The 12051-nt window shown below is 39.9% G+C and overlaps 1 protein-coding gene across 4 annotated transcripts in view; it reads right to left on the bottom strand.

Moving 5' to 3' along the window:
* PRUNE2 (prune homolog 2 with BCH domain) overlaps window positions 1-12051 on the bottom strand; it is a 137195-nt gene that overhangs the window by 40293 nt on the left and 84851 nt on the right. For all 4 annotated transcript variants that reach the window (XM_030512093.1, XM_030512094.1, XM_030512095.1 and 1 more), the window contains exon 9: window positions 11114-11945. In XM_030512093.1, the coding sequence (XP_030367953.1) occupies window positions 11114-11945 (832 nt within the window). The remainder of the gene's footprint in view (window positions 1-11113; window positions 11946-12051) is intronic.

The following is a 12051-nucleotide window of genomic DNA, read 5'->3' as shown; positions in this document are numbered from 1 at the left end:
CTAGGTGACTGTCCAGTGAAGTTTTGTTTCCTAATTACAAATACCATGCCTGCACTCAGACAAAAGAAATCCCACTGAACTGATGTAAGCTTCTCTCATAGAGAGCTGCAACAGAATTAAAACACAGCTGCCCTGTTTTCAGTAATGAGGTCCTGAGTGCTTTGCATCATGCTGACTAACATTTTCCCTTTTTCTATCTAAAGTAACTGCAACAATAGAGCCATAAATCTGAAAACCTGCTGCATATCAGCCTCTCAGAGTAAAGAAATGCTTACCTTCTACAGACTTGAAGATGCCTTTCTACTGGGAAAATAGTAAAGATGCTTTACTGCTGCACTTCAGCATCCCTGTTTCTGTAGCAGTTCACTAGGAATACAGATCCTCCACCATTTTCTTGTCACGTGGCTAGTGGTATTGCTAAATCAGGGTGATCACCTGCCTCCAGATAGCCTGCTGTGTGAACCAGCAGCTACCGGGTTCTGGTTAAAGGAGAGCTTAAATGTATGCGGAGCTCTGCTTTGGCAGTGAAAATTATGTTGTTTTACATTCCCTGTGGAGCTTTGTCAGAGCATCACCAAACTTTGATACGGAGAGTCAGCTGGCAGTAGTGAAAAGCTCCCTGCTGCTTCATTTCAGAGCCCGAGGAAAGCTTGCGATGAGAGACTGCATGACAAAAGTTCTTAAGGATTCAACTCGTCTCAGCCCTTTTCATTTGCCCGTACAGCTCCATGAACAGCTACAGTACAGCGTAAATAAAAATTCAGTGGTTCCCACCCTATTCTCCATGGTATTAACAATCTTACAGGGAAAGTTATCATCATGTACTGCAGACCTCCCAAGAAATCAGTTCCCAAGTGCTATTTTAAAAAAAACAGAGCAACACCAAGCGTTTAAAAAAAATTGAAAATCATCACCAACGTGAAAATACATTTCTAAAGATGACACTGCTGCAGACATGCTCTTTGATGCTTCTGTCACTATCTGACGTAAAATTTCTATCAGCTATGTATGTAAAATTTCCAATGATAGGGATATTTTAAGCACTTTTTTAACTGGACAGTCTTTAATTCATTTGAAATCAAAAGTTCAGACACTCAGAAGCTGTATCCAGGAAAAAGAGCTGTAAAGAATTTATGTACAATAAAAGTCATTAGTACCATGATTATGATCAAGCTGTGAAATTAGTAACGTGGCAGACATCATGGATCATGGCCTTGATCCTCCATGCTCAGAATGACACAAAACATCTTTGAGATTTTAGGAAACTCTGCTGGGACCCACTAAACTCACTGGGGCTTACTGTTGTCAGAGTCAGGTCCTGTGTCAATGGGGTTAAGTTTCAAAACTCAATAATGCTTTAGGCTGAAATCTCATGTCATTGATCACATTGATTGGAATAAATTATATAATGAATTAAGCTCATAAAACTGTGGGGTTTTGAATAGTGTTTTGAAGAGTTTTTCATGTGACTGCTAAACTGTACTAACACAGTCCAGGTCTTCTGGCTTTAAAAAGTAGATCTATGGGCCCAGTCTCATGATTTAAGTAAAATTTCAATAAGTAGGGTTTTTTTTTCCTTTTAAAATTGCTTTTCAGTCACTGAAGTGTTGTTCTTTTCCTGTTAAAAGGCTTTTATAAAGTACTTGGGTTTTGGCGTGTAAATATTAATGTTGTTTTTACAAAAATGGGATCATCGCCATATTGGCTGCTGCTATTGTTTAACAGCTGGCTCTGCAATGGAAAACTGGTTATTTAGTTTTAATTAATTTTCAACCTCCAGATGGTGATGGAAAATACTGTACCACCCCAAAAATGATAAAAAAGATGGTTATCCTGACTTCACAGCCAAATCGAGGGCAAAAAATGGTGTTACTAAAGTTCATGCATGAAATGCGTATGTTGTTACTTCCATGAATAAAAATGGTTAGCAGTGAGATTCACTGACGTTAAAATACATTATTACAAAATTTAAAAAAGTACAAAAGTTTCAATTAATTTACAGCTGTATTGTTGAAAAATTCCTTGCTCTGAATCTGTTTCAGGGATTCTTTTGTTTTCACAGAAGCAATATTTTCATAAAGGCTCATATATAACATAAAGCTTTTTAATATACTGTGTATATTACTATAATTATAATAATATAATCTGTAATAATGTAAAATACATTAATCATATAGTTTCCCATCCTATACCAGATGAACATTGAAATCTCCAGTTCTGAGCCAGCGATTTAAAGAGCTCTTGCTCATGCCAATCTAAACATTTTGTTTCAATTTACTTTTTAGCTTTTATTTCAAGGCCTTAACTTTCATTTACATGGACTTTCCTACAAGCAATCTTTTCTGTTGTTGCTCTTTTCCTTACATGTTTGTTTTTAACTTTTAAAGCATGCTCCTTGTTTCATCAGTTGTCATGCTTTGTGCTGCCAAGTGGGAGACCTGAGTTCAATTTGCATTTCAAGTCCACAATCTTGTAGTTCAGCAGGAGCTAAAAGCACCACTGAAGCAGCATGCTTGGTCCCCAGAGTGCCTGAAATTGCTTTCCAGCAAGTCTGGCCAATTAATAAACAATCTTGACAGGAGTGAAAGATGACAGCCCCACACATTTGCAAGGAAATAGGGAAACAGAGGCATCCAAAGGGAAATAAAGGTTACTTTGCAGAATGTGGCCTCTTAAACTTGTAACAGATTTTCAATCCTTTAGGCTTCCTATATATAGCAGTCTGCTTTGCCTGTTAAAGCAAAAAGCAAACCTGGGCTCCCTAATTCATTGCCTTATTTTAGCCTTAGGGTGATAGAACAGACATTTTGAGAAAATACTGGGTGAAACATCTGGTCCACTGGAGTCAAGAAGAACTTTTTCCCTGGTTCCATTCTGTCAGTATTTCAGTTCAGTATTGGACATTGATACTTGACTTGAATCATTAATGGCTTTGCAATATATGATGTACATCTGGCTAAATCCCAGAGATAGCAGAGTAGTCTCTTAATTCTTATTGATCTTGAAATAGTCACATATTTTTAGTTATCTTTATTCACTGTCAACCAGGCAATGTGATAAAAACAGGCTTCTCTATTAAAAATTTACTGGAATGCTTACAGTGCTGGGCAATTTTAATAGCCAGCAGTACAACAATAATCTGACTGGACAGAAGCAGTGGAAGAACTATCTTTTCTAAAAAAGTTGCTATACAAGTGAGCAGAAAAGACTGTTATCTGCTCCTTTGAGAACATGCTATCAGAAAGGTAAATGAAGCTTTCTTTTGTAGAAGCCTTATCCTAGTAGGTTAAACAAATAAAGGCAGTTGTTCAAAGGAAATTGTCTTCCACTCAGTTTTGCCACAAGCTCTCCTCCAAACCTTCCAAACATCAGTGTCTTTGTCTATACTGCTTTCACTATTTCTCATTCATCAGGTCAATACGTAACTTCATAGTATTTCCCTCATGTCCTGGTTTCAGGTGTAAGAGTTACTCTTCTTCCTAGTAGCTGCTGCAGTGCTGTGTTTCATCTTTAGTCTGAGAACTATGCTGATAACACACCCATGTTTTAGCTGTTGCTAAGTAGCACTTACCCTGATCAAGAACTTCTTCTCTTGTTGTTTCCTATTACCATCATCGTTTTTGTTGGTGTTTTTTCTATTATCAGTATGTTTGACTTTATTTTAGTTATTAAACTGTTCTTATCTCAACCCGTGGGTTGTACACTCTTTGAATTCTCTTCCCTATCCCAGGGTCGGGGGCTGAGGAGTGACCAAGTGGCTGCATGGTACTGAGTTACCAGCCAGGCATAAACTCAGCTTTTTCTAACTCTTCCTACTAAGGAAATGATAATCCTTCCCTACAGCAAAGGTTACAGCAAGAATGATCTGGTATACGCAACTATTAACACACTCTGAGGAGTGTGCGGGTAGGTAAATGCTAGCATAGTCATCTGAAGTGTTCTCTCTCTGCCTCCTGACCACTGCATCACTACTGAGCTCCATACAGCTCTGTAAGACAGGACAGCTTCTATCAGGAAGTAAATGACCACCAGCCTTCATAAATTTTACTGCTGGACATCTCCAGTCACAGCAGCAGTACAGCTGCAAAGTATGTTATCCTGCCTACCCAACATTCATAAAGTGCTTAATGAATTCTTCCTTTTTAAATGTCATCACCCTCAGCTCTTCACATATGGAAGGCTGTATAAAAAGCTATTTTCTTTCTGCAAACACTGATGTTGATAATGTGCTATCAAATCTCTTTGTCTTTCTTTATGAAGCCAAAGAAACCTCTAGGGTTTATGACTTCTGTTGTTTGTATATTACTGAGACAGGTTTGTATCTTTTTTTCAGTGTTTTAATGGTAACAAGTATGCTCATACTTTTCTTCTTTTTCTGCTGCTGCTATTTCTTGCAGAAGGAATATAGGACAGTGGAGAACTTTACCAGTAACAGATTTTCTTAAAACCAACCTGAACAGCCTTGGAGAGCTGTTATGTTTTACATTGGGATGAAGAGGACAGTGATCAGCAGACATAAAGATTTTAATCCACTTCTTCATTCTAATTTTTTCTTATGCTTTGTATTTCATAACTTTAATTCCCTCTTCACAAACCAGTTGATTCCTTAGATAAAGTGACAAACAGTTACTGGATGAGGGCAGAAAATAATGCAAACTGCATCCTTTACTGACCCTTATTAAACTACTAAAGGAACCTACTTCCATTCAGCATGCAGGCATGGACTTCATTTTTTTTCTAAACAAGGGACATGTGAATAAACTGTAAATTCAGAAGGGGCTTAGAAGGCAGTTACTGAGCAAATGACGCCATAAACTTTGGACTACCAATTCAATTGCCCATGGATTGGGATGCCCCCATCATCTGTTTGAATACAATAATGGATTTCTTTATTCTTCAGAGATGACAGACTAACAGAATCATAGAATGGTTAGGGTTGGAAGGGACCTTAGTGATCATCTAGTTCCAATCCTCTGCCAGCTAAGTCTAGGACACCAAGGACACCTTCCACCAGACCACATTGCTCAAAGCTCTGTCCAACTTGGCCTTGAACACTTCCAGGGATGTGGCAGGCACAGCTTCTCTAAGCAACCTGAGCCAGTGTCTCACTGCCTTCCCTGTAAAGAACTGGTTCCTAATATCTAACCTAAATCTACCCTCTCAGTTTAAAGCCATTCCCTGCTGTCCTATCCCTACATGCCCTTTTGAAAATTCCCTCTCCAGATTTCTTGTAGGCCCCCTTTAGGTACCAGAAGGCTGCTAGAAAGTCTCCCCAGAGTCCTCTCTTCGCCAGGCTGAACAAGTCCAACTCTCTCAGCTTGTCTTCATAGGAGAGATGCTCCAGCCCTCTGGTCATTTTCATGGCCCTCCTTTGGACCCACTCAAGCAGGTCCACACCCTTCTTATACTGGGTGCCCCAGAGCTGGACACAGTACTGCAGGTGGGGCCTCACCAGAGTGGAGTAGAGGGGTAGAATCACCTCCTTCATCCTGCTGGTCATGTTGAGCTTCTCATCAACTAACACCCCCAAGTCCTTCTCCTCAGGGCTGCTCTCAATCCATTTTTCACCCAAGCTGTAGCTGTGCTTGGGACTGCACCAACGCAGGTGCAGGACCTTGCACTTGGCCGTGTTGAACATGATGAACTGCACAGCCCACCTCTGGGGCCTGTCAAGGTCCCTCTGGATGGCATCCCTTCCCTTCAGTATGTCAACCACACCACACAGCTTGGTGTCGTCAGCAAACTTGCTGAGGGCGCACTCAATCCTACTGTCCATGTCGCCGACAAAGATGTTGAACAGGACTGGTCCCAATACCAATCCCTGAGGGACACCACTCATTACTGGTCTTCACTTGGACATTGAGCTGTTGACCACAACTCTTTGAGTGTGACCGTCTACCCAATTCCTTATCCACTGAGTTGGTCCATCAAAACCACGCATCTCCAGTTGAGAGACAAGGGTGTCATACAGGACAGTGTCAAATGCTTTGCACAAGACCATGTAGATGACATAAGCTGCTCTACCCTTATCCATCAATGCTGTAATCCCATCGTAGAAGCCACCAAATGTGTCAGGCACTATTTGCCCTTAGTGCAGCTATGTTGGCTATCACCAATCATGCCCTTAATGTGCCTCAGCACAGTTTCCAGGATGATCTACTCCATGATCTGGCCAGGCACCAAGGTGAGACTCACTGTTCTGTAGTTCCCCTGGTCTTCCTTTTTTCCCTTTTTAAAATTGAGGGTTATGTTTCCTCCTTTCCAGTCAGTGGGAACTTTACCAGGCTGCCACAACTTCTCAAATGTGGCTTAGCCACTTCATCTGTCAGTTCCCTCAGGTCCAGTGGATGCACTTCATCAGGTCCCATGGCTTTGTGCACCTTCAGGTTCCTTAAGGAGTCTTGAACCTGATCTTCTCCTTCAGCAGGTGGTTCTTCATTCTCCCAGTCCCTGCCTTTGACTTCTGCAACTTGGGTGCTGAAAACTGAGGCAAAAAAGTTGTGGAGTACCTCAGCCTCCTCCATGTTCCAGGGAACCAGGTCTGCTGTTTCCTTCCGGATAGGGCCTGCATTTTCCCTTGTCTTCCTTTTATCACTGATGTACCTATAGAAGCTTGCATTTTTTGCCATATATAAATACATGAATGTGAAGTACATACCTAAAAATAAGGAACCTAATTTCCATACCCTGCCAAGGGGTATATGAAACAACAACCAGCAGGTCACCAGGAAAGCTTCCTTGTGAGAAGAAACGGCTGCACTAGAGAAAACCCTGGATTCAAGAGCCACTTCTAAAACCACTGTCACAGAGACTAGAGTTACAGGTTCAGAATGCAAACTTAATTGCATAAAGCAAAAGTATTTGACAAAACAAAAAAATGGGCAGAGAACATAATCCATGCTCAGAGCACGGTTATCCAGCCAGAGCTTCAAATTTAGGTTGCTTAATCTTCTGATATCAAGCAGGCTTAATTAAGCATAAGCTAGGAAATAGACTATTCAGTCAAGGCAGGAGTCACACTTAGTGAAGAATCCCAGAAATCTTCCTGAGTCAAAATTATGGCCTTTCAGAAATACAGGAATTCAGGCAGAAGGACACTTCTGAGAGCTGAGTATCAGTTACTTAAACTCTGGTTCAGTTCTTCCAAAGCCTACTTCAAAGATATAAATCTTTGGTGGACTCAGAGCCTGGTGACTAGCACCATCAAGCCATCCAGAAACTCTATGGCAACAAGAGAAAAGCCTGAATTTCTTCTCTTATATGATTACACCAATGTTTATGTGCTCACCTCCCACACGTTGACAGTTCTGCTGTATCACGTTGTTTTAAACTTTGTTGGCCAAGAAAGGGAATTAATCTCAGATTTAAAAGCTGCACACTGAAGTATATTTTAAGAAGGAGCTTGTGTTTTTAAAACTGTCAATGAAATGCATTAGAAAGCATTTCTAATTACATACTTCTACGTAACAGTTGCTGTTTCTTCAGCTGTTTATGTAAGAGGTTTAATGAAATTGACATATAATCTAGAAATAATTATTCCTATGTTTTATTCTTTCTACCATAATATTTTTTTGTGTGTTTGCTTTGACTTTAAAGGGATCAAGGCTTTTGTGATCATGCTGTGGGCATGCAGAGCGACACCTACATGTGTATCTGGTATCCTCTAAAAAGTCTGAAGCCACTAACTGACCAATGACATAAGCTTTAATATAGTTCAGTAAACCAAGAAGTTTATTGAACATCAGTTACCAAGCACAGGTGAAACTGAGGGGAAAACAGCACCTTAAAAGCAATCTCTATTAGACAGGAAGTCCTCACACAAGAGCAATATTTTTAGTAACACTAATGCTGGAAAAAAGTTATATTTCACACCTTATCAACAAAAAAGTCTAACAATGAAACATGAATCCAAAGCAAAGTAGATTTTACTGGTTCCACGCCTCCATAAATAATTGCTAATGCAGATGCTGAATAAATTCCTTGGTTTTCTTTACTTCTCTGGGTTTCAGTATCACTAAGGTTAAGCACAGAAATAGCCACTGCTATCTACTGAAAAGGCGTATTAGACAACTTCTGTGTCAGATAAGAAAAAAGCCTATAGCGGAAGCTATTGTCATCACATATATATATCCTATACCAAGACCTACTGTATCCTTTCCTTGCAGGATGAACCATATTCCATCATGCATTTAAGTTTTCTCTGAAAACACTCTTACATTAACATGGTCCAGTTTCGGACCTTACTGTGGGAATCAGTCTAAGAGAACATACTAATCTCTAAGAATCACAGATGTACTACATTTGAAACACTAACGTCATCTACTACTGTGTACAAGATTCAAGTTTTCACTTTGGACAGTGTCCTGGGTAACACAGACATTCCTGAAGAACAGCAGAGTTCTCATAGTTGATTAACAATTTGTAGTAATAAGATGCTAAACCCCCCTATAAGTCCATGTCCATAGGAATGATTTTTCTAGTGCCTGTGTAAGTTCAAAAATCACATTATTTTCTTGAGGTATGTAACAAGGAATCTTGCTGCTTCAAAGCTATCTCAACTCCGTTGTGCTGATTATAAAAATAATTAAATAATTTTAAATCAGATACTTAGACTAATTTTCTTTCCCTTTGTAAGAAGAACATCATGAGCACGTAAGCATGGCAAGTCAAACCCTAGGATGCTGCCTGCATGTAATTAATCAGTGTGACTTAAGCAGGGTCAGCATCTGGCTGCTTTTAATTTAAATGCTTTATGGGAGACAGAGGAGTTGAAAGCTGATTTGTTCATGTCAGATTTGCAAGCCTGCAACTAGCCAGCACCTCTAAACAACCCTTCCATTTTCCCATTCCATTCACCATTTATTATGACAAGAGGTGATAAGCAGTTTTTGATTAAAATATTTTCACTAGAAATGGCTGGTTTGTGGGGACGAAAAAAAAAATCTTCAAAATTAGATGGGTTTGAATTCTCACAGATACTCTGCAGAAATAATGGTAGAAAATGACTTCCAGGGTGTCAAGTAGTGCTAACAAGCAAACCACCTCAAAGTCAAAGGACGCCTAGTTTTCTTAGATCTGCAAATCCCAAGCCATCCTTTCACACAATGATGTGGACACAAAACAACTGCTTGGGGATTTTACTTGTTTTGCTTCTTCCTGATTTCTCTTTTGTAGTAAATTTCAATATTTCTATTTTTCCTTATGGAACGGAAATCAGAAGCTTAGAGGATTGCTGCAACAGAAATATGCCAACCAGCTCTATTTTTGGTAATTTGAAGGTCAAGCACTCATCATTTTGTTTACTTCAGACTGCACAGAACTGGAGAATGCTTGTCTTCTGCTAAGCCTTCTGAAGATTTGCCTCTTCCTTGAGGACAGTAAATGCTAACCTGCATCAATAAAAGCTGTCACTGCCCTACTGAAACAGAGCCCCTCTCATCTCTATTCTACTCAGTGCTGTCTGTCTAGTTAGACTGAAGCAATTTCAGGCAGAGGAAGTGTATGAGGGCAAAGTATGCTCTGTATACTACTTAAAATCTTGTCTGTCAAGAAAACCTGAAGTCCTATACAGGTTCTTAAGTGTAACCGCACAGGTAACATAATATTTCAGAGTTTCTGAGACTGGGCTTTCTTTTTAGGCTTAAGACAGCACTTACCATATCTTAAAAATAGCTCAGCTACAACAGTGTCTGACCTTGTGGTAACAACACACTTTTTTTAAAATGCGTGAAAATGTTTCGAGAGGAAGTATATTAACATATTAGCTGTCATCACAGCTGTTGAACTATTCACTCCTTAAATCTTAATAAAATGTGAACTGCTTGGGGTGGGGAAGGGGGAAGGAAAAAGCTGCGCTTTTCTATCACAGATTAACTGTACATGCTGTTATCAGGGTTATACTATCATACACAAGCATGCCACCTTTAAGGGAAAAAAAGCCTAGTGCTAAAATGGCAAAATTTTCAAATTAAAATTCAAAAAGTAAAGTCTAAAATAAATTGCAAGCCTATTAATAGAGATTGTGAATGTAATGTGTATTCTACACTGAACTGACAAGTGCTTGGGAGAAAACTTGAAAAATCAAAATTAATCTTGTATGTCACACAAACAGTATGTTTCCACATGTTTCATACCATATATGTTCTTTTGGGTAAGTGCAGTTCAAAAGGAGTAACAAGTACAAAGCAGTTACACCTGATAGTTTTGGGAAGTTTCTTTTACTCTTCACGGGAAATTTCACTGTATAAACACTATGCCAGGTTCCTGTCTGTAAAACTGCAACATTAGTTGCAGATGCTCAGGATAAAAGAGGCCAGACTTCCACACTTGCATCTCAGGGGTGACCCCAGAAGTTCACTGTTGCAGTTAGACCCTCCAGGTTGTAAAAGGAGAGGAGTCAACAACAGAAGCACCCTCTCCAAAATGCTACAGTAAATGGAGTCAAGAGGGTCATCTCTATCTCCTGTTGGTGACAGCAGAGACAGAGCAGGCAGTAGCAATGCTATAAGCACAGAGACTGCACTTACACCCAAAGGCAGGTGCAAATATATTCAAACTGCGACCACTGCCAGTCCAGTCCAAACAGACAAAAATGCTGCTCTGACGTGACTACAGCTTGGAAATAACCACAAAGACCATTATTTTCCATCAACCTCTTCCTCCCTCTATAAGCAGCACCTTTTTCTGCCTCTGGGCCTCAACTCCCTCCTATATTTCTTCGCTTCTCTGCATTAGGCAGAGATAGTACTTCAATTCGATCCCTCCAAAACCTCATCACTGGCATTGCGTCTGGCCTGGCAATACCACCTGGCTTTGGCCTGCATTCCCTGGCCACATCTGTTTCAGATTTAAAGGTAGGTTATAAAGTCTATGGGACTTCATAGAAGGAAGACAGACTTACTTCTGCAAGGAAGTGGCCTTACAAGTTTACTGCATTGCAAAACAATCCTAATTTGGCTCATATTGAGCAACCAAGAACCAAGACTGTTTTAGCAAGGGAGGAATACAGTCATACTTAAATCATGTAAATATAATTAGTACTTCAAAGTCCTGGCATCTATTCATAATGTTATACAGCAGACTCTTGAAAGGAAACAGGTTGTTTTTTCCTTACCCTGATTTTTGACTCAGTTCTCTTTCACTGTCGAGAAGCACCATTTCCTCCTTCATTTCTTGTTCTATTGCTATATTATTTCCAAGTCTCTGTTGAGAATTTGATTCCCATTCACCATCACCACCAACCACCTGCAACACATGTGTTCTTGAAACGCCTGAACTCTTCTCCTCGGTAGTCAGGCTATTTGAAGGAGAACAGCTCTCATGTTCAGAAGATTTCTCAAGGGGAATTTCTACCTGAAATTCTGCCTGAGTGTCAAGTATTAATTCCTGTGCTACAACAGCTGCCAATTCTTCACCAAAGTATTCAGACCTTGATTTTGGCATCTCTGATTTTGGCTCAGCAGAAATTTCTTCAGGTGATATGTCACTGACTTCATTTTGGCCCAATATAATCCATCCCTCATCTTGCCCACAGCTTTCCTGTGATCTCCTTTCATCATCCAGTTTTTGAGTCACAACAGAAGAACTTTTCTCTTCCGAGTGAACAGAGTCCCATTCAGTCCCACAAACAAAGTGATCTTCCCTTTCATTTGTAATGGAGATTGGCTGACAGGTATCCAAGTAACCTGGTGAAAAGCCATCATGAGTTTCTGTTTGTTCAGGTACATTAGCTTCTTGAAATGCAAATTCACTTTCCTTTCTTTCAAGGTTATCCTTTGTCGAAAATGTACTTTCTTCCTCAGTAACAAGGATGTAATCCATCTCCAGTGAAGCTGGATCTTGGTGCACCTTCACATCTTCCCTACCCTTTGTACTTTTCAGGTCAGGGCTCTCAGAGGAATTCCTCAGCATATGCTCCCTACAAAGCAGGGAGTCAGCATCAGCTTCTAAAAGAACAAACAGAAACTCCTTTTAGTTTTTGAATTACTATTGTAGTCACCATGATTTCTTTAAATCAGTACCATGAGATAAAGCTCTTCTCAGTTTTATTTG

Source organism: Strigops habroptila, chromosome Z (assembly GCF_004027225.2).
Source record: "Strigops habroptila isolate Jane chromosome Z, bStrHab1.2.pri, whole genome shotgun sequence".
NCBI lineage: Eukaryota > Metazoa > Chordata > Aves > Psittaciformes > Psittacidae > Strigops > Strigops habroptila.
This window is presented reverse-complemented; position numbering and strand designations above follow the sequence as displayed.